This window comes from Stegostoma tigrinum, chromosome 16 (genome assembly GCF_030684315.1).
Source record: "Stegostoma tigrinum isolate sSteTig4 chromosome 16, sSteTig4.hap1, whole genome shotgun sequence".
Classification (NCBI taxonomy): domain Eukaryota; kingdom Metazoa; phylum Chordata; class Chondrichthyes; order Orectolobiformes; family Stegostomatidae; genus Stegostoma; species Stegostoma tigrinum.
Window position 1 is genome coordinate 10,388,960 of NC_081369.1, and position 26,942 is coordinate 10,415,901.

Genomic DNA, 26,942 nt, shown 5'->3' on the forward strand with positions numbered 1-26,942 from the left:
TGTGGATTCAGTGACTTGGCCTCATTAGCTTTTTGTGGCAATGAGTTTCATAGGTTCACCAGATTCTTTGATTTGGAGAGTCTCAGTTTTAAAGGGTTATCCCTTAGGCCTTAGATCCTCATTTCTCCTACTAGTGGAAACATCATCTCCACATTCACACAATACAGACTTCTCAGTATTTGGTAAGTTTTTTAATGAGACACCCCCTTCATCCTGCTAAACTTGCATCGATTTCAGACCCAGAGTCATCACCCACTCCTCATCTGATAAGGCCTTCATCCCCAAGATCATTCTTTTAAACCACCTCTGGACCTTCTCCAAGACCAGCACATTCTTCCCGAGATATGGGGCCCAATACTGCTCACAATATGTCAATTGCTGTCTGTAAGAGCAGCCCATGTTTGAAAGACACAAAATAGCTAACAAGGATTACACAGAATGAAGCTCGCTCCAGCATTAAGACACAAAATGGCTGACAAGGAATAAGTAGAATTGAACAGCCTGGTCCAGCATTTAAGTACAACATAATGGTACCTTTAAACAGGGCTACTCCAAGGTGCATGGAAGGCCCTAAATGCAACTATCCAAGATAGTTTGTTGAGAGGATGGCTAAGGATAGACAAGTGACTGATTCCAGCCTCATTAATGAGAAAATGTTGTCCCAATAGGTGAACAGCACCAATTAGAACAAGGGGTACAAATCTCAGTTCATGAAGCAGTCAGCTCAATTCATTAACAGATAGTTATTTTTGTAATAATCAGCTGTTTCTTTTGAAGTTTTTGACAAAATTAAGAAAGAGATTCTAATTAAAGATTCTTCAGATAATCTTAGAGATAGATTTCTGCATAATTGTGATATACATTTAACCAAAACATTAGGAGGAGAAACATCTAAACCTCAACGTCAAAGTTAATTAGTCTCAGGAAACGCTTTCCATATCTCTTAGAAAGATGCCTGGCATATGCTGAACGAAAGAAATTGTTTGCAACTTACTTGTTAAAAAGTACAACTAACTTTATGATGGGAAATTAATACTACAAATCTTACAGCAGTCAGTAAAAATCAACTGTCTTTTGTATCTATATATATAGGTATAGCAGGAAATATGAGGAATAACAGAACTTGATTGAGACAGCACAGAATACATTGAATAACAGAATTCAAGCAGTCCTTAGAGATAAGCAAGTCTAGGACAAACCCTAAGGACAATAAACAGTAATTTTGGAATGTGAATTAATATGATGCATAGAAAGATCCATCCCAAGGCCTGGCAATTATAATGTTTGTTAAACACCGTGATATCATGGGAACCTGGAGCTGTCCATAACAATGTTCATCATTGATCATTATGGATTGGTTGTATGGAATAAGGAGGAGGGACACAGTGACCATACTGTATATGATTGTTGTATCACAAAATGTGTAAAAATGCTGTGTTTCACTAAAAATCAGAGTGCATCATTGATCTTTCTTCTGATCTGAGCCATAGATTAAAGAGAACGACTGGGTACTCACGTTGAGGCCAGATACGGGGAAGCTATTTGGCCCTCTCCCTGCACTAACCAGTTGTTGCTTGAATAAAAGTCTGCCATTGCCTGAATCCTGCCTGTCTTCTGAGTCTTTGTTCCCAGTAAGGTTGGGGGCGGGGGGTGGTGGAGGTGGGTAACACTCCAAAACAGACTGTATATCCTCAGCAGCACATACCTGCTCTTGTATTCTAGCCCTAATAATTCCAGTAGTGAACGCTAACGCTGTATTTACCTTTCTTTCTGCCAACTGAAACTGCATGTTAGCCTTAAGAGAATCTTGAAGTAGGACTCCTAAGTCCCTTGTAAGCCTTTCCCCATTTAGAAAATTGTCTACACTTCTATTCTTATGCTTCTACCAAAGTGTGTACCTTTTGTCATCTGCAGACTTGGCAACAATGCTCTCAGATTGCCTGTTCTGATTGTTAATGCCAGTGGAAATCCACTAGTCACTTGCTGCCATCCTGAAAAGACCCCTTTATCCATAGTCTCTACTTTCTGTCAATCAGCCAATTCTCCATCCATGCACGTACCTTGCCCCGAACACCTTGGGCTTTTATTGTATCTTGCAGCATCCTGTGCAGCACCTTGTCAAAGGCCTTCTGGAAATCCAAATAGATCCTTTCCATTGGCTATGATTTGTCTAACTCGCTCGTTACCTCCTCAAAGAATTCTAACAGATTTGTCAAGTGTTACATCCCCTTGTTGAAGCTGTATTGAGTACATATTTTACAAAGTAGTCTACAATCTCATCGTTAATAACGGACTCTTAAAATCTTGGCAATGACCAACATCAAGCCACCCAGCTTATAATTTTCTTTCCTTTGCTTCTCCCTTCTTAAACATGGATGTTCCATTAGCAATTTTCCAGTCCTCTGGGACTGTACTTGACTCCAGTGATTCCTGAAACATCACCATCAATGCTTGTACAATCTCCTCAGCTTTCTCTTTCAGAACCTTGGGGTGTAGTCCATCTGGTTCAGGTCATTTATCCACCTTCAGAACTTGCAGCTGGCCCAACACCACCTCCCTAGTGATGGCTGCGGTACAGTCACCTCTGCTCCCTGACTCTCAAAGCTCTGGTATGCTGAGACCAAACAAAAAATATGTACAGCACGCTGGCACCAAAAAACTCAATGGCAGCAATTTCCTGACATCCACCAAACTCTGGGTGGGGACGGAATCTCACGCCCCACTGACTGCCATTGACTTTTCTTCAATGAGTTGTATTTAATGTCAGGTCATCTCTCAACTTTGTAAAATTTCCTATTGCCTGTTATCAGTAATTGTATACCTGATGTCTTGTAGTGCCGGAGTACTGCACTGCCATCGATGGTATAAAAAGTTGGTGATAATTTATCAGATAAATGTAATCAATGGCTACTCAGTCTCATAATGCATTTAGTACATCTCTGCTTTTTGGGAATACACGTCCTTCCAGGAAGGTAAAATTGGACAGCAGAATCTATAGTTCAGTCACGCACCTGGTAACAATCTTTATAAAAAGGTAGAGGATTGAAGTGAAACCTTGGAAAAGGGCAGGGAATTTACAGTCAGAAATGCAAAGTATACTTATTTACTTGCCATCTGTATTATTGGCATTAGGATGGATGATCGTTAGTGATATTGTCTTTGAATTACCTGGCAGATTGATGCACGCAGTGACCGTACTGGTGAAGTCATCTTCAAGGACAACTTCACCTCTTGTGTTGCGGGAATTGTGGAGGAAGACTACAGGATGGATGGACAGAAGCAGCTCATCTGCTGCTCGGTTGAAGGGGAAGGTAGACCATGCATCTTTTGCTGACTGGAGTAGATTCTAATCAGCAATTCACCATTAACCCCAATGTACTGTATTGTGTGTAGGGAAATGGCTTAGATCTCTGAAATAATGATAAGATATACAGATCAAATAGTATGAACTAGATCTGTGCTCTGCATCGAATTAGTTCATCTCACCTGGTTATGGTCACTTTAAGACAGTTGCAGTTAGGTTGGAAAGAATAAAAACAGCATTCTTGCATTCTGCAGTCCAATGATTCTTTATGGGTATGAATTATCAGCATATAATGATTTGGCATTCACAGCCTTCTCTAGCAAAATTCAAAATCCGTCACTCTGACTGAAGAAATTCCTTCTTATCTCAGTTTTAAAGATCTTCCCCTAACTGTGAGGCTGTACACTTGAGTCCTAGTCTCCTGCCAGTGGAAACATGTTCCTCATGACCATTGTATCCAAGCCTCTCACTAATATGCACATTTCAGTGAAATACGTACCACGTCCTTCAAACCAGAGCCTCAACTGCTCATATGACAAGCTGTTCAGCTGCAAGATCATTCTTGTAAACCTCCTTTGGATTCCTTCTAAAGCCAGCACATCCTCCCAAAGATATGGGACCCAAAACTGCTCTCAATATTCTAAATACTGTCTGAGCAGAGCCTTGTACAGCCTCAGCAGTCCTTCACTGCTCTCGTATTCTAGCTTTCTCCAAATGAATGCTAACATTACATTTGCCTTCCTAAGTGCCAACTGCGCCTACACGTTAATCTTAAGAGAATCTTGAATGAGGATTCCTAAGTCCTTTAGTGCTTCATATTTCCAAAGCCTTTCCCCGTTTAGAAAGTAATCTGTGCCTTTGTACTTACTACTAAAGTGTTTAACCCCACACTTTCCAACATCGTATTCCTCCTGTCATTTCTTTGCCCACTTTCTTAGCCTGTCTAAGTCCTTTTGCAGCCTCCTCAAAACAGCCTGTCCCTCAACCTGTCTTTGTGTTATCTGCAAATTTAGCAACAATGTCCAGATCATTAATCTACAACATGAATGGATACAGTCCCAATACTGACCTCATATGGGACTCTACTACAATCAACGGCTGTCATCCTGAAAAAGGCCTCTTTATCCCCACTCTATACCTTCTGCCAGACAACTAATCCCCTTTCCATGGCAGCACCTTGCCCTGAACACAATAGGATTTTACATTATTTAGCAGCCTCCTATATGGCACCTTGTCAAAGGCCTACTGGAAATCCAAATAGAACAATCCTCTGATAATAAAATGTGAGGCTGGATGAACACAGCAGGCCCAGCAGCATCTCAGGAGCACAGAAGCTGACGTTTCGGGCCTAGACCCTTCATCAGAGAGGGGGATGGGGTGAGGGTTCTGGAATAAATAGGGAGAGAGTGGGAGGCGGAACGAAGATGGAGAGAAAAGAAGATAGGTGGAGAGGAGAGTATAGGTGGGGAGGTAGGGAGGGGATAGGTCAGTCCAGGGAAGACGGACAGGTCAAGGAGGTGGGATGAGGTTAGTAGGTAGGAGATGGAGGTGCGGCTTGGAGTGGGAGGAAGGGATGGGTGAGAGGAAGAACAGGTTAGGGAGGCAGAGACAGGTTGGACTGGTTTTGGGATGCGGCGGGGGAAGGGGAGATTTTGAAGCTGGTTAAGTCCACATTGATACCATTGGGCTGCAGGGTTCCCAAGCGGAATATGAGTTGCTGTTCCTGCAACCTTTGGGTGGCATCATTGTGGCACTGCAGGAGGGCCATGATGGCCATATCATCTAAAGAATGGGAGGGGGAGTGGAAATGGTTTGCGACTGGGAGGTGCAGTTGTTTATTGCGAACCAAGCGGAGGTATTCTGCAAAGCGGTCCCCAAGCCTCCGCTTGGTTTCCCCAATGTAGAAGAAGCCACACCGGGTACAATGGATGCAGTATACCACATTGGCAGATGTGCAGGTGAACCTCTGCTTAATATGGAAAGCCATCTTGGGGCCTGGGGTAGGGGTGAGGGAGGAGATGTGGGGGCAAGTGTAGCATTTCCTGCGGTTGCAGGGGAAGGTGCCGGGTGTGGTGGGGTTGGAGGGCAGTGTGGAGCGAACAAGGGAGTCACGGAGAGAGTGGTCTCTCCGGAAAGCAGACGAGGGTGGGGATGGAAAAATGTCTTGGGTGGTGGGGTCGGATTGTAGATGGCGAAAGTGTCGGAGGATGATGCGTTGTATCCGGAGGTTGGTGGGGTGGTGTGTGAGAACAAGGGGGATCCTCTTTGGGCGGTTGTGGCGGGGGCGGGGTGTGAGGGATGTATTGCGGGAAATGCGGGAGACGTGGTCAAGGGCATTCTCGACCACTGTGGGGGGAAAGTTGCGGTCCTGGGATATGTGGGAGTGGAATGCCTCATCGTGGGAGCAGATGCAGCGGAGGTGGATGAATTGGGAATAGGGGATGGAATTTTTGCAGGAGGGTGGGTGCGAGGAGGCGTATTCTAGGTAGCTGTGGGAGTCGGTGGGCTTGAAATGGACATCAGTTACAAGCTGGTTGCCTGAGATGGAGACTGAGAGGTCCCGGAAGGTGAGGGATGTAGCAAAGAGGCAGGCGTAGCATGGGCACCCGCATGGGCCAGCTATGCCTGCCTCTTTGTAGGTTACGTGGAACAGTCCCTCTTCCGCACCTACATAGGCCCCAAACCCCACCTCTTCCTCCGTAACATTGATGACTGTATCGGCGCCGCCTCTTGCTCCCTAGAGGAGCTCGAACATTTCATCCACTTCACCAACACCTTCCACCCCAACCTTCAGTTCACCTGGCCATCTCCAGCACATCCCTCACCTTCCGGGACCTCTCAGTCTCCATCTCAGGCAACTAGCTTGTAACTGATGTCCATTTCAAGCCCACTGACTCCCACAGCTACTTAGAATACACCTCCTCCCACCCACCCTCCTGCAAAAATTCCATCCCCTATTCCCAATTCCTCCGCCTCCGCCGCATCTGCTCCCACGATGAGGCAATTCCACTCCCGCACATCCCAGATGTCCAAGTTCTTCAAGGACCGCAACTTTCCCCCCACAGTGGTTGAGAACGCCCTTGACCGCGTCTCCCACAACACATCCCTCACACCCCGCCCCCGCCACAACCGCCCAAAGAGGATCCCCCTCGTTCTCACACACCACCCCACCAACCTCCGGATACAACGCATCATCCTCCGATACTTTCGCCATCTACAATCCGACCCCACCACCCAAGACATTTTTCCATCCCCACCCTCGTCTGCTTTCCGGAGAGACCACTCTCTCCGTGACTCCCTTGTTCGCTCCACACTGCCCTCCAACCCCACCACACCCGGCACCTTCCCCTGCAACCGCAGGAAATGCTACACTTGCCCCCACACCTCCTCCCTCACCCCTATCCCAGGCCCCAAGTTGACTTTCCATATTAAGCAGAGGTTCACCTGCACATCTGCCAATGTGGTATACTGCATCCATTGTACCCGGTGTGGCTTCCTCTACATTGGGGAAACCAAGCGGAGGCTTGGGGACCGCTTTGCAGAACACCTCCGCTCGGTTCGCAATAAACAACTGCACCTCCCAGTCGCAAACCATTTCCACTCCCCCTCCCATTCTTTAGATGACATGTCTATCATGGGCCTCCTGCAGTGCCACAGTGATGCCACCCGAAGGTTGCAGGAACAGCAACTCATATTCCGCTTGGGAACCCTGCAGCCCAATGGTATCAATGTGGACTTCACCTGCTTCAAAATCTCCCCTTCCCCCACCGCATCCCAAAACCAGCCCAGTTCATCCCCTCCCCCCACTGCACCACACAACCAGCCGAGCTCTTCCCCTCCACCCACTGCATCCCAAAACCAGTCCAACCTGTCTCTGCCTCCCTAACCTGTTCTTCCTCTCACCATCCCTTCCTCCCACCCCAAGCCGCACCTCCATCTCCTACCTACTAACCTCATCCCACCTCCTTGACCTGTCCGTCTTCCCTGGACTGACCTATCCCCTCCCTACCTCCCCACCTATACTCTCCACCTATCTCCTTTTCTCTCCATCTTCAGTCCGCTTCCCCCTCTCTCCCTATTTATTCCAGAACCCTCACCCCATCCCCCTCTCTGATGAAGGGTCTAGGCCCGAAACGTCAGCTTCTGTGCTCCTGAGATGCTGCTGGCCCTGCTGTGTTCATCCAGCCTCACGTTTCATTAACTTTTGGCCCTTTGCCCATTTGCCTGTGTTTTTGATAGTTTGCATATCTATGCATATTTAGCTCCTGGCCCTCATCCGCTTGTAGCCATGTAGCTGCAATGTTCACTACATCCTACCCTCCAATTTCAACCTTTACGACAAGCTCATTTCCTTTGCTTTGTTTACTTTGCACATTTAAGTACAATACCCTAAGTACTGCTTTGAAAGCCCCTTATCCAGTTAACTAGTTTAATGTCCTTGTGACCAGCTTTCCTCAGGGTATGTCCTTAGCCCAACATCTTCGACTGCTTCATCAGTAAGCATCTCTCCATCATAAGGTCAGAAGTGGGGATGTTCACTAATTATTGCACAATGTTCAGTATCATTCATGATTCCTCAGATATTGAAGCCTTCCATGTTCAAATGTCAGAAGATCTGGACAATATCTAGGTTTGGGCTGATAAGTGACAAGTAACATTTGCGCCTCTCAAATGCCAGTGTATGACCATCATCAATAAGAGACAATCTAAAGTTCTTTGACAGTAAATGGTATTACCATGACTGAATGCTCCACTATCAACGTCCTGGGCGTTAGCATTGACAATACTTTCCAAACCCATAACCACTTCCACCTAGAAGGGAAAGGGCAGCAGATACATGGGATCACCACCACCTTCAAGTTCCATTCCAAGCCACATGCCATCCTGAACTTGGAAATATATCCCCGTTTGTTCACTGTCACTGGGTCAAAATCCTGGAATTTTCTCTCTCACAGCATTGTGGATCAACCCACAGCAGGTAGACTGCAACAGTTGAAACAGCAGCTCACCACCATCACCTCAAATGCAACAAGGGATGTGCAACAAGTGCTGGCCAGCTGGCAAAGCCCACGTCCCACAGATGAACTAAAAAGAAACCTTGATTTAACTCAATTTGTTCCATTGGTTTGTCTATCTTATTCTGAATGCTTGTGAATTCAGATACAAAGCTTTTAAGTTTGTTCTGTTACTGACTTTCCCAACACTTATGGTTTTTTGGTGCAATATGACATTCACACTTTTTCTCTTTTTATTTTCTGGTAATAATCTACCACATCACTAACAATTTTAAGACTTGACAGGGTACAGTACCATCACCAACCGCCTTTATTGGAACAGCTTCCTCCTTCCCCAGTATTGATTCCAATGTCCTGTGAATTCAAATCCATACTTGAGGTAGTAATCTGGAAGTTAGTAACTTTTTAGAACTTCTTTTTAATTTAGCCTCTAGATGCTCATATTCCCTCAGCAGAACCACTTTTTACTTCTCTCATTGGTACCTAAGTAGACCACGACAACTGGATCTTTTTCCTCTACTCCAAGTTCCTCTGCAACCCAGGTGAGAGATCCTCGACGTGGGCACCAGGTATTCAGCGCAGCTTTTGGGACTCTTGATTCTGGCCACAGAGAAAACAGAGTCTTTTCCCCTACTTTTCAATTACAAGTACATTTCTCTTTTTCTCCCTGCTTTTGAATGGCTTCCTGTACCAAGCATGGTCAGTTTGCGCATCCTCTCTACAGCTCCCACCCTCATCCACACAATGAACAACAATCTGAAACCTGTTAGACAAGCTCAGGGGCTGAGGCTTGATCAGTACTATGTTCTGGATCCCTCTGCCTGCCTCACTCATAATCATACCCTCCTATACCTGACCACTGACCAAATTTGAGGTATTTAATCAAAGAGTATGACTGCCTCCTCAATCTCAGCATTCAGATAATGTCTTCCTTGCCCTCGTGTAGCAGTTTTTGAAGCTCAGACTCCAGCTGAATAACTGAAAGCCAAAATTCCTCAAGTGACCGATACTTGCCACAGATGTAATCACTATGAAGCACATTGGGGTCCACCAGCTGTCAAATCATACAGATAGGACACCACCTGGACCTGCATGTCAATATTATTCACTTAATTCTTAATTTGTTTTTTAAAAAATTTCCACTGGTCTTTTAGTTTGTAATCTGTTACTAATTCTCCTATTTGCCTTCAATCTGAAAATAACTTACAGTAGATAATCAAATTAGCAGCTAAATTAGCAAATTACCAAACAATAAACATACAGTTTTGCAATGATGTCACTTTGTTTTGTGTTGGGCCCCTGATCCTGGACTTCAAAACATCCTGTTTTAAAACAAACTTTATAAACCATGAGCCAAAAAAGCAAGCGAAAAGTACCTCTTCCCCACTGAACTGAATTCTTGCGCTGCCCCCAATGTCCCCAAACTATATACTAACATGGGCTGTGCCTCATTCTGGATGTGATCTCCCCTTCCTAACTGTGAGAAGCCTACTGAAACAAAAAAGGCATTCTTCCTTCTGTTCACTGCAATTGCCACTTTCCTGCCCAGTTTACCCAGCACCCTGACCAACACACTCTTCTTACATCAGAGAAGCATGGAAAATAGAAGCCAGCATGGGCTATTCAGCCTTTCGAGTCATGCCAGTCTGGATTTGGTGTTGTCAGGATCCCATCGCAAAGTGTTTCTGTTGGGGAGAACCTACAGTCCCAGTCACAGCCTCTACTGTTTTGCTGAGTGGCCAGGCGCCTCTTAGACTGTGATAGATTTCCCAGCTAAAAACAATTAGTGGACTAACGGTTGCCACTCCCAGTCAAAATTCAGCCCAGATTGTCCACTGTCAATTTTAAAAAGCACCCATTTGGCTGAGATCTCTATCAGGATTCAGAAGAAAAGGAGAAGTAGCTAATCTAGATTTCTTGACTTTCACTCCGTAGTTCGAGGTTATCTGCCTCCTGATCGAGAGATGAGAGGGAATTTGATGGACACAAATGCCGAACAAGACTTGATCCGTGAGCTGAGCCAGCGGAAACAGAACTTGCTGCTCGAACTGCGTAACTATGAAGAAAATTCAAAGGTAGTTAGGACGTTAAACAACAGTTATTGTTACTGATGTCAATTGTCATTTGCTGAAAACATTCTCAAAAGTGTTATAGGATTCGACACACTAAGCTCAAACTGCTATTTTTCTGCTTTGGCCACTCATCTGGCTTACTCAAATAAGTTTTCTTTCTGTAATTATCTTGCATTCCATCCCTGTTCTGCAAGTACAATGTGTCTAACCGATGTTTTACTTGCCTTAGATGTGCCCGATGAGACAGTGTAAAATGAAATTTAAGTCCTCCTGCACTTTGCTACTGACTGCTTCTTAGGGTCACATACAAGGAGCAATACTATGGCATGGCAGAATGTCAGAGCACATTAAGTAGGTGCCTGATGAGCTAACCAAATGTGTACATTTTGCATTTGTGTTAGGTTGGCTTGAGTGCCTTTGGTGGAGAAGGGGATGGACAAATAGGCATTATTCCAGCCAATACACAACTGCAAACAGGCCTTTCTGTCAATGTAGACACTGCCAACCAACATCCTCATGTAGAGCTGAGCATTTCTACATCCAACGGTGAGTCTGCCTTGCCTTGAGACGTTTTAAGCTGCAGATAGCAAGAAAACATCAATGAACAGGGTGCCTAACTGATATTGTATTGAATATATGTTTGGTTTGGCCTCTTTAGATTCTGATTTGGAATTTTAAAAGTTAAATTGAGATTATAATATTGCAGTAATCCATCATTTTGTATATTAACATGATCAAAATTTTTGAATCAGTTGTTTGGTTGAATCTGAATGCTACTTGTCATGCAAAATAGAAACAATCTATTACAAGTGATAAGGGGAACTGCAGATGCTGGAGAATCCAAGATAATGAAATGTGAGGCTGGATGAACACAGCAGGCCCAGCAGCATCTCAGGAGCACAAAAGCTGACGTTTCGGGCCTGGACCCTTCATCAGAGAGGGGGATGGGGTGAAGGTTCTGGAATAAATAGGGAGAGAGGGGGAGGCGGACCGAAGATGGAGAAAAAAGAAGATAGGTGGAGAGGAGAGTATAGGTGGGGAGGTAGGGAGGGGATAGGTCAGTCCAGGGAAGACGGACAGGTCAAGGAGGTGGGATGAGGTTAGTAGGTAGGAGATGGAGGTGCGGCTTGGGGTGGGAGGAAGGGATGGGTGAGAGGAAGAACAGGTTAGGGAGGCAGAGACAGGTTGGACTGGTTTTGGGATGCAGTGGGTGGAGGGGAAGAGCTCGGCTGGTTGTGTGGTGCAGTGGGGGGAGGGGACAAACGGGGCTGGTTTTGGGATGCGGTGGGGGAAGGGGAGATTTTGAAGCTGGTTAAGTCCACATTGATACCATTGGGCTGCAGGATTTCCAAGCGGAATATGAGTTGCTGTTCCTGCAACCTTCGGGTGGCATCATTGTGGCACTGTAGGAGGCCCATGATGGACATGTCATCTAAAGAATGGGAGGGGGAGTGGAAATGGTTTGCGACTGGGAGGTGCGGTTGTTTATTGCGACCCGAGCGGAGGTGTTCTGCAAAGCGGTCCCCAAGCCTCCGCTTGGTTTCCCCAATGTAGAGGAAGCCACACCGGGTACCACTTCCTACAGACTAAGGGGGTGGCCATGGGCACCCGCATGGGCCCCAGCTATGCCTGCCTCTTTGTAGGTTACGTGGAACAGTCCCTCTTCTGCACCAACACAGGCCCCAAACCCCACCTCTTCCTCCGTTACATTGATGACTGTATCGGCGCCGCCTCTTGCTCCCCAGAGGAGCTCGAACAGTTCATCCACTTCACCAACACCTTCCACCCCAACCTTCAGTTCACCTGGGCCATCTCCAACACATCCCTCACCTTCCTGGATCTCTCAGTCTCCATCTCAGGCAACCAGCTTGTAACTGATGTCCATTTCAAGCCCACCGACTCCCACAGCTACCTAGAATACACCTCCTCCCACCCACCCTCCTGCAAAAATTCCATCCCCTATTCCCAATTCTTCCGCCTCCGCCGCATCTGCTCCCACAATGAGGCATTCCACTCCCGCACATCCCAGATGTCCAAGTTCTTCAAGGACCGCAAATTTCCCCCCACAGTGGAAGAGAACGCCCTTGACCGCGTCTCCCGCATTTCCTGCAACACATCCCTCACACCCCGCCCCCGGCACAACCGCCCAAAGAGGATAACCCTCGTTCTCTCACACCACCCCACCAACCTCCGGATACAACGCATCATCCTCCGACACTTGCGCCATCTACAATCTGACTCCACCACCCAAGACATTTTTCCATCCCCACCCCTGTCTGCTTTCCGGACAGACCACTCTCTCCGTGACTCCCTTGTTCGCTCCACACTGCCCTCCAACCCCACCACACCCAGCACCTTCCCCTGCAACCGCATGAAATGCTACACTTGCCCCCACACCTCCTCCCTCACCCCTATCCCAGGCCCCAAGATGACTTTCCACATTAAGCAGAGGTTCACCTGCACATCTGCCAATGTGGTATACTGCATCCACTGTACCTGGTGTGGCTTCCTCTACATTGAGGAAACCAAGCGGGGAGGCTTGGGGACCGCTTTGCAGAACACCTCTGCTCGGTTCGCAATAAACCACTGCACCTCCCATTCGCAAACCATTTCCACTCCCCCTCCCATTCTTTAGATGACATGTCCATCATGGGCCTCCTACAGTGCCACAATGATGCCACCCGAAGGTTGCAGGAACAGCAACTCATATTCCGCTTGGGAACCCTGCAGCCCAATGGTATCAATGTGGACTTCACCAGCTTCAAAATCTCCCCTTGCCCCACCACATCCCAAAACCAACCCAGTTCATCCCCTCCCCCCACTGCACCACACAACCAGCCCAGCTCTTCCCCTCCACCCACTGAATCCCAAAACCAGTCCAACCTGTCTCTGCCTCCCTAACCTGTTCTTCCTCTCACCCATCCCTTCCTCCCACCCCAAGCCACACCTCCATCTCCTACCTACTAACCTCATCCCACCTCCTTGACCTGTCCGTCTTCCCTGGACTGACCTATCCCCTCCCTACCTCCCCACCTATACTCTCCTCTCCACCTATCTTCTTTTCTCTCCATCTTCAGTCCGCCTCCCCCTCTCTCCCTATTTATTCCAGAACCCTCACCCCATCCCCCTCTCTGATGAAGGGTCCAGGCCCGAAACGTCAGCTTTTGTGCTCCTGAGATGCTGCTGGGCCTGCTGTGTTCATCCAGCCTCACATTTCACAATCTATTACAAGCCCATTATTGAGAAAAATAATTGTGTTCTAATGATGGCATTATTTCTGCTATCACTATTTTAAGGAAGAGAATGGGTATTTTGCCAGTATCTTAGCAAACAGCTTTTCCTCAACTCTCATCACTTGGGGGGGGAAAAAAAGTCTGGCTATCGCAAGTGTGATTTTTACCTATTTGCAAAGTGGTGGATTAGTTTACTGAAACTTACTTGTAATTTTTTCAAACACCACCCCTGTACCTTAATCAAATGTTAATAAAATATTGGACAACATGCAGTGGCATGGGGAAGCATCTCCTGTACTTGCAAAAACTTACTTCTGCCTTTATATTCGCCAAGCTGTTTTTCTCAGCCCTTTCCAGTTAAATATGGGTGATCTTTTTAGATCTAGTTGTTTCTTCATTTTATAAAGTGTGTGTCTTTATATAGATACCATTATTCGGGCTGTGCTTATCTTTGCTGAGGGTATATTTGACGGAGAGTCTCATGTGGTTCATCCCAGTGCACACAATCTCTCAGGACAAATCTTTGTCCCCATCGTTCCACCCAAAGATATCCCCGTGGATCTGCATATCAAGGCTTTTGTGGGCTACAGAAACAGGTGAGCAGTGGGGCAGTAAGGTACAGGTCTGGTTGTGCCCTTGCGCAATGGCATTATATGTAAATTGTAGATGCTTTTATTTCAATACAGCTTGAAGCCAACTTAATAAGGACAGAAAACAAAAAAACTGTGGATGCTGGAAAACAGAAATCGCTGGAAAAACTCAGCAGGTCTGGCAGCATCTGTGGAGAGAAAGCAGAGTTTGCATTTTGGCTTCAGTAACCCTTCAGGAACCTGGTTCTGAAAAAGGGTTACTAGACCCGAAACTTTAACTCTGTTTTCTGTCCAAAGATGCTGCCAGACTTGCAGAGTTTTTCCAGCAATTTCTGGTTTTGTTTCAATAGAGACAGATAGATGCCAGTATTGGTAGATGTGAAAAGTACACTACATTGAGATACCATTGTGAGCTTGACTAATGTAGAGTGTCAAACCTTTCTTTATGCGCATTTTGGAGGCAAACATTTACTCTCCAATGTATTAAAAGTTGACAGTATGAATATTCATTTTCTTCAATCTATTTGCAAGGGAAAATGTGAGGCATAAGACACAGACGCAACTATCCCATGTTGGAGAGGGAGACAAGACAAATCTGTTGTAACTTAGGACCATAAGTATATATAAATTTACTGAGGCAGTGTGGCAGTTTGCTCAGTTGAATCTGAGCTGAAAGGATAAAATTTAAAGCTGTTCCTTGGGATTTGACCACATTTATATTTGTGCACACTGAGAAAGGTTTACGTTGTTCGAACTCTGTCTTTTGGACAAAACATTAAACCAAAGACTGTCTACCTACTCAGTCTGTGGCATTGCTCAAAATTGTATCAAAACAAATTAACTTTTTACTGTGTGTCCCTATTAAAAGAATGTTTGGTAACTGGCTGGAGTAAGGTTGTTAACAGGAAAGGAGTGAGGGTAATGATTTGGGAGCACACGGATGGATTGCTATGAATGGTGATGGCCTAATCATGTTCCTATTATGCATACTTATTTGTGCTGTTTTGAGAGTTTTGTGTGGAATACCGGTAATTTTTATTAACATGACTGTTAATGCAATTCACGTTTATTATGTGAATACTGTAAGCTTCTGAGATGTGAATAAGGGGATTTACTTTAACAATTAAGGGAATTTATAATAATTAGATGCATTACTCTCTCACCCAGAGGAGGGCAATCAGTAATGTCTAAATATAACCTAGAAACAGTTTCCATTTTTCTGCAAGTGTATAAGTTACAGGACATTACTTAGTACTGTGAGAACTTGATCTCTTTACTATAAGAGATAGTCGATACCAATGAGAAAAAGTAGCTGTAAAATCATATTGTTGTACCGTAGGAGGAAAAATAATGCGGAGTTCTTTGGATGAAATTGGATATATTGTGATATTTTTATTTAGCATGCAGTTCCACGTATTCGAGCTGACAAGGCAGCTGCCTCGGTTCTCAATGTATGCCCAGTGCACTCCAGGGACTGCTTCTGAACCTCAGAGTTATGTCACCTTCACAGTCAGTGATCGTGTGCAGAGGGTAAGTCAGAACGTTTCTTTATCACCACCTACGTCTTACGTTAGTTATCCTTAATTTAGAAACCAAGATGAAAGGCCACTGACTATAGTACAGGTTTAGTAAAGCTGAATACCATTTAAATAACTGAGGGCATAATAATTAAGTTTTATCCAGCATGTAATTTTGAATGTTGTAGGAACAAGTGAAACAGCTGAATATTGCCAAGATTTAAAATACTTGCAAAGAATGAGTTCTGGATTCATCAGAAGGGACAAGAGGTGTGTGATAAACTAAAACTCAAATTGAAGTGTACAGTTAGAAGATTAAGCTGGACAGGTCTGTGCAAAGGAGAGACTAAAAGTATGAATAGCAAGTGCCCACACTTTAAAGCACTGTAATGAGCCTTTGAACTTGCCCTGCATCTCTGCTCAATGCACAATCTCTACCAAGAATTGAGTCCATCTCCGCAACAGCCCTCCCCACTCCATACGCCTTCATAGATTGCTCTTTTTTTCTCGTTTCATCTCCCTGTTGTAGGCTTTCCCAGATGACATTGAGCCAGATGTTCAATTTTGCCTGCTGGTGGGCAAGCAATGGGAAGAAAATGCAAATGCAGCCCAGCTATTAGATTCAGCACACCTTTCTGTTACCCACATTTCTGGGTGTGTAGATTGCTGCTGCTATAAAAGACTTCTATCAGGATTTCCTCTTTAGCAGGTAAAAGAACCACAGCACGTTTAGTCTTTCCTAATAACTATATGCATATGACTAGGTTCGTTAGGAGAAACGTTTCCATGTGTGGAGACCAAAATTAGAGTTAATTAATGTAAATATACAAAAGCCAGTAAATAATAGGAAATTCAAAAGAAAACACTTAATGGTAAGAATGTGCTGTGCATTGCATGCAATATGTTTCTCACTGTAGTCGCCTCTGTAGTAGCTACCATTTCATATAATTTTTTTCTTTGACTTCATTCAAGAGTAATGTGTTTCAATCTTGGTGGTTCCTTGGAAAAAAAATGTTTGCCACAGAAGCAGAGCAAGAAAGACAAGGAGAAAGATAGGAAGGCTGCACAAAATAGTGGTAAAGGAAGTGGAAAAGGCAAAATAAGATGCTAAGGAAGAATGAGCACTTTTTAAAAACAAAATTCCAAAACCATATTACAAGTCAGTTATTGATCAATCTGTTGATCAATTTGTGGTTGATGGGTAGTCGCATTACTTTTTGAGCTTTCTTCTCACTCTTCTGTCTTTGGCTTTCATTATCCACCTACTTCAAAACCAGCTACACTTTGGTGATGTGGGATCATAAGCTGGACCTCTCTTCCTGGCCTTTAATGTCAAAACCAATGTTCTTCAAATTGCTTTCAGGATATCTTTTAAAATGTTTCCTTCATAAAATTACTGATGCTCTGTGGCAAGTGGGTATCCAACAGGATACCCCTTTGAATTTAATGCCCACCATCGCCTACAAACCAGCTGTTGGTGGTCCTGTTAAATTTGGACCAGTGTGACTGTCTGAAGCTTTAGTTTCATTTGGGGAGGAATGGCCTAATGGTCATGCCACAAAACCAGTAATTGAGGGCCCAAGGCTAACATTCTAATGGAATGAGTTTGAATTTCAGTATGGTGAAATTTGAATTTAATAAAAGATCTAGCCCAGTGACAAACATTGTCAATTGTTGTATAAACCTGCCTAGGTCACTAATATCCTTTAGGAAAGAAAAATTGCCATCCTTATGTGGTCTGGACTACATGTGATTTCAGCCCCTCAGCAATGTTGTCGACTCTAAAATGCCCTCCAGGCAACAAGGGATGGGCAATAAATGCATGACCAGCCAGCAAGACCCACATCCCATGTTTGGATAAAAAATGCCTTCAAAACAACTAAAATTAAGCAGATGGCTGAATTATGAGAGATGGGTAGGTGTCATGTGTGTTGAGAATTAGTTGGTGCTGAGTTAACAGTTCCTGTTAATCTATATGAACCTACCAGATGCAGTTACTGAACATAAATTTCTTCTGTGGTATGTGGAGAGCTGTCTGGTTATGCTTACCCCTCTCTGTCTCATTTTCTGTGCTCTTTAAGGTTGTGATGTGGATGAATCAGAACTTCCTTATACCTAATGACATTCAATGTACCAGTATGCCATTAGATGTCTGCTTCACAACTCTAAGAGATGGTGGACAGCTCAACATTAAAATGAATGCAAATGGAGAGGTAAGATTAGTGTACTAAACTGGCTGAAAAAATAAATTTATTTTACAAACAATACTACAGACCTGTAGAAGTTCGCAACAGAGAAGGATGCCACTGCAACCATCATATTCATGGACTGACATGCTAGAGTAATCCAACCTCGTGTCACAGTTTTGCTGTGTTTCCACAGTTTCATGTTTTCCTTGACTTCCAACATCTATCTATTTCTTAAAAGGTGCAGTGGTATTTGCTTCACTTGTATTTTGTGCCTAAGCTTGATTTTCATGGAATAATTTTACCATAATAATCTTCCTAATTGGCTTACCTATCAGACAAGGTAGTCTTCTCTCACTTACACTGTTAAATTTCTAAATAATTTTAAGAACTTTAATTGAATTTCATTTTATCCATTCATTGCCCCATTTTGAAGATCATCCAAGATTCTGAAATCTCTCCTCCTACTTGTAATTTGTTACCTCTGGTATTGTTTTGTTGAGTCTGAACTGCTTTTGGCGTTTATCTGTTTTGACTCCCCAGAAATGTACATACAACTCTACTGTTGCTTTGATGTTACTAGATTTCCGTTGACAAAAGAGCAAACCTCTTTTCAGATTCCCTTTTCAGGCAGCCTTGATTCTCCAATCAATGTAAGACGTTACTGTTCTTCATTGCTGAATGGGCCTTGTGTAGGAAAGCTGTTTCAGCCTTCACATTAGTGCTGTTTGCCATGATTATCAGTGATGCAGTGGTTTAGATGAGAATAAGTGGAAGAACCCAGTATTGAGGATTCATACTAATATGGATTGATTAAGTTAAATGACCTATTTCTTTGCTATATGTCCAACATAATCCTATGAAATGTCTATATAACTCATCACAACAGGTCTAATTGGTTATATTTGTGCAAGTTTCCAGTCGTCGTCCTCTTCAGTATTGTCCAATATGGCATTCTTTCGATTAGATAAGGAAGATGGGCAATGCTATGATCCTGTGATAATGGGAACTGCAGATGCTGGAGATTCCAAGATAATAAAATGTGAGGCTGGATGAACACAGCAGGCCAAGCAGCATCTCAGGAGCACAAAAGCTGACGTTTCGGGCCTGGACCCTTCATCAGAGAGGGGGATGGGGGGAGGGAACTGGAATAAATAGGGAGAGAGGGGGAGGCGGACCGAAGATGGAGAGTAAAGAAGATAGGTGGAGAGGGTGTAGGTGGGGAGGTAGGGAGGGGATAGGTCAGTCCAGGGAAGACGGACAGGTCAAGGAGGTGGGATGAGGTTAGTAGGTAGCTGGGGGTGCGGCTTGGGGTGGGAGGAAGGGATGGGTGAGAGGAAGAACCGGTTAGGGAGGCAGAGACAGGTTGGACTGGTTTTGGGATGCAGTGGGTGGGGGGGAAGAGCTGGGCTGGTTGTGTGGTGCAGTGGGGGGAGGGGATGAACTGGGCTGGTTTAGGGATGCAGTGGGGGAAGGGGAGATTTTGAAACTGGTGAAGTCCACATTGATACCATATGGCTGCAGGGTTCCCAGGCGGAATATGAGTTGCTGTTCCTGCAACCTTCGGGTGGCATCATTGTGGCAGTGCAGGAGGCCCATGATGGACATGTCATCAAGAGAATGGGAGGGGGAGTGGAAATGGTTTGCGACTGGGAGGTGCAGTTGTTTGTTGCGAACTGAGCGGAGGTGTTCTGCAAAGCGGTCCCCAAGCCTCCGCTTGGTTTCCCCAATGTAGAGAAAGCCGCACCGGGTACAGTGGATGCAGTATATCACATTGGCAGATGTGCAGGTGAACCTCTGCTTAATGTGGAATGTCATCTTGGGGCCTGGGATGGGGGTGAGGGAGGAGGTGTGGGGACAAGTGTAGCATTTCCTGCGGTTGCAGGGGAAGGTGCCGGGTGTGGTGGGGTTGGAGGGCAGTGTGGAGCGAACAAGGGAGTCACGGAGAGAGTGGTCTCTCCGGAAAGCAGACAGGGGTGGGGATGGAAAAATGTCTTGGGTGGTGGGGTCGGATTGTAAATGGCGGAAGTGTCGGAGGATAATGCGTTGTATCCGGAGGTTGGTAGGGTGGTGTGTGAGAACGAGGGGGATCCTCTTGGGGCGGTTGTGGCGGGGGCGGGGTGTGAGGGATGTGTCGCGGGAAATGCGGGAGACGCGGTCAAGGGCGTTCTCAATCACCGTGGGGGGGAAGTTGCGGTCCTTAAAGAACTTGGACATCTGGGATGTGCGGGAGTGGAATGTCTTATCGTGGGAGCAGATGCGGCGGAGGCGGAGGAATTGGGAATAGGGGATGGAATTTTTGCAGGAGGGTGGGTGGGAGGAGGTGTATTCTAGGTAGCTGTGGGAGTCGGTGGGCTTGAAATGGACATCAGTTACAAGCTGGTTGCCTGAGATGGAGACTGAGAGGTCCAGGAAGGTGAGGGATGTGCTGGAGATGGCCCAGGTGAACTGAAGGTTGGGGTGGAAGGTGTTGGTGAAGTGGATGAACTGTTCGAGCTCCTCTGGGGAGCAAGAGGCGGCGCCGATACAGTCATCAATGTACCGGAGGAAGAGGTGGGGTTTGGGGCCTGTGTAGGTGCGGAAGATGGACTGTTCCACGTAACCTACAAAGAGGCAGGCATAGCTGGGGCCCATGCGGGTGCCCATGGCCACCCCCTTAGTCTGTAGGAAGTGGGAGGAGTCAAAAGAGAAGTTGTTGAGTGTGAGGACGAGTTCCGCTAGGCGGATGAGAGTGTCGGTGGAGGGGGCCTGGTCGGGCCTGCGGGACAGGAAGAAGCGGAGGGCCTTGAGGCCATCTCCATGCGGAATGCAGGTGTACAGGGACTGGACGTCCATGGTGAATATGAGGTGTTGGGGGCCAGGGAATTGGAAGTCCTGGAGGAGGTGGAGGGCGTGGGTGGTGTCACGGACATAGGTGGGGAGTTCCTGGACCAAAGGGGAGAAAATGGAGTCCAGATAGGTGGAGATGAGTTCGGTGGGGCAGGAGCAGGCTGAGACGATGGGTCGACCAGGGCAGGCAGGTTTGTGGATTTTGGGAAGGAGATAGAAACGGGCCGTGCGGGGTTGGGGAACAATGAGGTTGGAGGCTGTGGGTGGGAGGTCCCCTGAGGTGATGAGGTCATGAATGGTGTTGGAGATGATGGTTTGGTGCTCGGGTGTGGGGTCATGATCGAGGAGGCGGTAGGAGGTGGTGTCGGAGAGTTGGCGTCTGGCCTCGGCGATGTAGAGGTCAGTACGCCATACTACCACTGCGCCACCCTTGTCTGCGGGTTTGATGGTGAGGTTGGGGTTGGAGCGGAGGGAGCGGAGGGCTGCCCGTTCTGCGGGGGAGAGGTTGGAGTGGGTGAGAGGGGTGGAGAGGTTGAGGCGGTTAATGTCTCGACGGCAGTTGGAGATGAAGAGGTCGAGGGAGGGTAGGAGGCCTGGGGGTGGTGTCCAGGAGGAGGACTTGTGTTGGAAGCGGGTGAAGGGGTCAGTGGAAGGAGGGTTGGGTTCCCGGTTGAAGAAGTAGGCGTGGAGGCGAAGACGGCGGAAAAACTGCTCTATGTCCGACCGTGACTGGTATTCGTTGATGTGTGGTTGTAGGGGGACAAAGGTGAGCCCCTTGCTCAGGACTGACCGTTCGTCCTCAGTCAGTGGGAGGTCTGGGGGGATGGTGAAGATTCGGCAGGGCTCAGGGTGGCTGTCTTCTCTGGGGTTGCAGGCTGTGGAGGTTGTGGGCGGAGCGATGATGTCGTCGGCCGTGGGCGGGGTTCCGTCGGCCGTGGGCGGGGTTCCGTCGGCGTCGACCGTGGGCGGGGTTCCGTCGGCGTCGACCGTGGGCGGGGTTCCGTCGGCGGTGGGAGGATCGGGGTGGGCGGCAGCAGCTGAGGTGAGGGTGGTGTGTGGGCTGTAGTACCTGGACGTGGAGGTGGTGACTGCAGCAGCAGTTCCGGAAGTTCTGTGGCCGGCGGAGGCCGATGTGACGTCATCGGTGGGGTCTCCGGCCGTGTCCTCATGGTCAATGGCGGCGGGTGCATGGTGGGGGAGGGGCAGGGACAGAGTCGGGATTTGGGAGGCGCAGGAATCCTCTTGTGGGTGGCAGGGGCCAGTGAGTTGGTTGTACTTACGATTTTTGGTGTCCAGTAAAGCTGAGTGGAACTGGGTGTTCAGTCTGTGGATCCTGCGGAGGATGAAAAACAGCAGGGGTCCTTTGCAGGTCTGGGAGAGGGAGGCTCTGAGCTGGGGCAGGCTGGATTGCAGTGCCTGGAGGTGCCGGCGCATGGCTGCGAGTGTCTGTTTCAGGACTCGCAGGGAGAACCGCTTCTGAAGGGTCTGAATATTCTGGGTGTAGAGGTGGTCACGGTTGGGGCCAAATTGGGAAGGCTGAAATGTGGACTGTAGTCCCTTGGGGATGATCTGGTTCCGTAGGCAGGTGCTGAGAAAGGTGATGTGGCTGTGGTACCTGGTTTGCTTCAGGACATGGTCGAGCAGTTTCAAGGCCGAAGAGATTACAAGAGAGTTGCAATGGGAGAGAGATTCCCTGAGGTTGGTCCGGAGGGAGGAGGGTAACTTCTTCAGGTTAGGCATCCCTGGAAGAGGCTTCGCAGTGAGGTTAAAATAGTATCAGAGATAATGGGAACTGCAGATGCTGGAGATTCCAAGATAATAAAATGTGAGGCTGGATGAACACAGCAGGCCAAGCAGCATCTCAGGAGCACAAAAGCTGACGTTTCGGGCCTGGACCCTTCATCAGAGAGGGGGATGGGGGGAGGGAACTGGAATAAATAGGGAGAGAGGGGGAGGCGGACCGAAGATGGAGAGTAAAGAAGATAGGTGGAGAGGGTGTAGGTGGGGAGGTAGGGAGGGGATAGGTCAGTCCAGGGAAGACGGACAGGTCAAGGAGGTGGGATGAGGTTAGTAGGTAGCTGGGGGTGCGGCTTGGGGTGGGAGGAAGGGATGGGTGAGAGGAAGAACCGGTTAGGGAGGCAGAGACAGGTTGGACTGGTTTTGGGATGCAGTGGGTGGGGGGGAAGAGCTGGGCTGGTTGTGTGGTGCAGTGGGGGGAGGGGATGAACTGGGCTGGTTTAGGGATGCAGTGGGGGAAGGGGAGATTTTGAAACTGGTGAAGTCCACATTGATACCATATGGCTGCAGGGTTCCCAGGCGGAATATGAGTTGCTGTTCCTGCAACCTTCGGGTGGCATCATTGTGGCAGTGCAGGAGGCCCATGATGGACATGTCATCAAGAGAATGGGAGGGGGAGTGGAAATGGTTTGCGACTGGGAGGTGCAGTTGTTTGTTGCGAACCGAGCGGAGGTGTTCTGCAAAGCGGTCCCCAAGCCTCCGCTTGGTTTCCCCAATGTAGAGGAAGCCACACGGGGTACAATGGATGCAGTATACCACATTGACAGATGTGCAGGTGAACCTCTGCTTAATATGTAAAGTCATCTTGGGGCCTGGGATAGGGGTGAGGGAGGAGGTGTGGGGGCAAGTGTAGCATTTCATGCGGTTGCAGGGGAAGGTGCCGGGTGTGGTGGGGTTGGAGGGCAGTGTGGAGCTCAGCTCAGAGCTTAACTCGTGAATTTCCTTATGACCTCAAAGGCTTTAGAGAAAAATCTCTCCATAGGAAAAGTTCTCTATCATTTCTGATCTCTTTTTTGATCTGTGTTATTTAAATTCACAGCTTCTGTTTTTGCAGAAATCGTCAATTCTGTGTCAAGGAGCAGTTGAGCTCTCAGTTGTAAATATCAATGTCAGGAATTCTCTTACAAACGGTATGTGTCTCATTGAAACATTGAAAAATGGAGCAAAGTTAGACCATTTGGTCTTTCAAGGTTACTTGCCCATTCATAATATCAGAGCTCATCATCCAACTCAACAGCATGTAGATGCTTTTCCCCCAAGTACTATATCCAACTCCTTGAAATCATCCAGTCTTCCGGAGGAACAAATTGCAGCAGATGCTGAAATCTGTGGTGAAAGCAATAAAAGCTGGAGGTCACAGCAGGTCAGACAGTGTCCATAGAGAGCAGGCTAACGTGTTCAGTCTAGATGATTCTTCATCAGAGCTGAAGTGAAGTATGATGCCCTCTGATGCCCTTCACCATGGATGTTCAATCCCGCTATACCTCCATGCCCCATCAGGATGGTCTGCAAACTCTCAGCCTGAGGCCTGAACATTCCCCATCCACCACTACCCTCCTCTGGCTGGCTGAACTTGTCTCCCTGAAGAGTTTCTTCTTTAATTCATCTCACTTCTGCCGAGAAAAAGGAGTGGCTATGGGCACTCACATGGGACCCAGTTATGCATGCCTCTTTATGGGTTATGTTGAACAATCCTTGTTCTAGTCCTGTACTGGCTCCTCCCATAACTATTTTACCAGTACATCGATAACTGTTTTGGTCCCGCATCATGCTCCCGCCAGGATGTTGAAAAATTTGTTTATTTTGTCTCCAATTTCCACCTTGCTATAACTTTCACATCATCCATTTCCGACACTTCCTTTCCTTGACCTCTCTCTCCATTTCAGGGAATAAGCTGTGCAGTGTCATCCAAGACAAAGCCATTGACTCCCATCATTACAGCTCTTCACACTCCATGTCATGCAAGGACTATCCATTCTCCTCTTTCCTTTGCCTACGTCACATCTGTTCAGATGATGCCACCTTCCAAAACAGTGCTGCTGACATGGCTTGCTTCTTCCATAACTCTGGTTTCCTGCTCACTGTGGTTGACAGTGCCCTCAACCTTATCTGACCTATCACCCGTGCTTCTGCCCTTGTCCCCTTCCCATCACTCACAACGGCATGATCAGGTCCCCATTTTCCTCACTTTTCATCCCACCAGCTTCTGATTTCAGACAACAGCAGCAGAACAGCACCATCAAACACATCTTCCCCTCACTCCCCCACCTGCATTTCACAGTCATGTTAAAATTTCATGGGTGTCTGTGAGACACACCCTTATTCTTCTGAACCCCAATGAATATAATCCTAACTGATTAAACCTCTGTTCGTACGTCAGTCTTGCCATTCCATGATTTAGTCTGGTAAACCTATTGTTGCAGTCCCATTACAGCAAGAATATTACTCCACAGACAAAGCGACCAAAACTACACACATTATTCCAGTATATTTGCAACAAGACATCATTGCTCCTGTACTCAAATCCTCTTGATACAAAGGTCAACATTCTACTTACTCTCTTGACTGCGTGTTCCACCTGTATACTTAATATCAGTGACTGATGTATGAGGGCACCCAGATCTCGTTACCCATGCCCCCCTCTCAATTTATATTCATTCAGATAATAATACATATTCCTGTCTTTGCTTCCAAAGTGAATGGTCTCACATTTATCATGCATATGTACAGGATAATGATTTCAAACCAAATCCTGAGCAACCTTCTTTACAATTATTCTTGCAAGATTTTTATTTCCAAGGGTCCTTCAGCAGATTGATACTACATTATATGCTTATAGGTCCACTGAGGATTGTCACTTTGTTCCACTCGCAAGCATTTTTCTGTTATTATGGAGCTGTTTATTCATGCAGAGAGTGATGCATGCATGGAAAAAGCTGCTAGGGGAAGTGGTGGAGACTGGTACAGTTACAACATTTAAGTGGCATCTGGATGGTGACATGAATAGGACAGGTTTAAAAGGGCCAAATGCTGGAAAGTGGGACCAGATTAATTTAGCATATCTGGTTGGCATGGACGAGTTGAATCTAAGCATCTGTTTCCGTGCTGTACAAACCTATGACAATGTGACAATCTGTATGAGTTTGACCTTGTCCATAAAAATGAACATCTCAAAATAAAGGTCAGGATCAAGTACATTAACTAAATTTATCTTGCCTAACTCAAAGTTTAGTTATAGCACCACTTAGGTTCCTGTTACAGTTCAGTTTAGCAAAAGCTGCTGAGCTTAATCTGGAGACCTTCCAGTTCCAGTCAACCATGTGTTGCTTTTAACTGATTGAGATATTTAAGGAGTCACAAATCTGCAAGCATGCAAGGTTTTTGTGAACAGTCAGTATGTTCAAGTGGTGATCAGAGCTGAGTGAACCAGATAAACATTTTTTTAAAAACTCTTAAGACCATAAGAAACAAGAACAGGAGCAGACTGTTCAACCCTTCGAGGCTGAATAGTGGAGCAGGCGGATCATGGCTGATCTGACATTCCTCTTCCACTTTCCTGCATTTTCTTAGCAACACGATTCCGCTACTGATGAATAATTATCTATTTCATATTTGCAAGGACTCTGGCCCCACAGCTCTCTCTGGCAAGGAGTTCAAAAGACACTGTCCCCTCAGAGAAGAAATTCCTCCTCATCTCAGTATTAACTTAGTAATTGTTTATTCTGAGACTATGCCCTCTAGTCCTAGACTCTCCCATGAGGGGAAATCTCCTCTCTGCATTGACTCTTCAAGCCCCTTATGAATCTATGTTTCAATGAGATCACCTCTCATTCTTCCAAGTTCCAATGAGTAGAATTCCAACCTGATTAGCATTGGTCATTAAATAATCCCTCAACATGGGGATCGTCCTAGTGAACCTTCTCTGAACAGCTTCCAAAAAAGTCTTAAATAAGAGGATCAAAACTACTTTCAATACTCCAAATGTAGTCTGACCAGCACCTTGTACAGTTGCAGCAAGACCTTCCCATTCTTACACTCCAACCCCCTTGAAATAAGGGCTAACATTCCATTTGACTTCCTGTTCACCTACTACATGTATACTTGCTTAGTGTGTTTCATTCACAAGTACCCCCAAGGGCCTTGTGTCATAGCTTTCTGCAGTTTTTCTCCATTTAAATAGTATTGTGTTCTTTTGTATTCCCTTACAAAAAGAACAATGTCACATTTGCCGACATTATACTCCTCCGCCAATTTGTTGCTCACTTACTTAACCTTTCAATATACTCAATATATATACAATGCATCTCACCCATAACTTGCCTTTCCTCCTATTTTTGTTTTGTCTGAAAATTTGGCTACAATAATTTGCTTCTTGCTTCCGTGGCATTGATAGATATAT

At 46.3% G+C, this 26,942-nt stretch overlaps 1 protein-coding gene across 4 annotated transcripts in view; it reads left to right on the forward strand.

The window, feature by feature from the left end:
• bbs2 (Bardet-Biedl syndrome 2) overlaps window positions 1-26,942 on the forward strand; it is a 64,289-nt gene that overhangs the window by 26,379 nt on the left and 10,968 nt on the right. For all 4 annotated transcript variants that reach the window (XM_059651597.1, XM_059651599.1, XM_059651600.1 and 1 more), the window contains 6 exons: window positions 3,176-3,311; window positions 10,255-10,394; window positions 10,793-10,937; window positions 14,049-14,220; window positions 15,615-15,744; window positions 17,813-17,944. In XM_059651597.1, coding sequence (XP_059507580.1) covers window positions 3,176-3,311; window positions 10,255-10,394; window positions 10,793-10,937; window positions 14,049-14,220; window positions 15,615-15,744; window positions 17,813-17,944 — 855 coding nt within the window. The remainder of the gene's footprint in view (window positions 1-3,175; window positions 3,312-10,254; window positions 10,395-10,792; window positions 10,938-14,048; window positions 14,221-15,614; window positions 15,745-17,812; window positions 17,945-26,942) is intronic.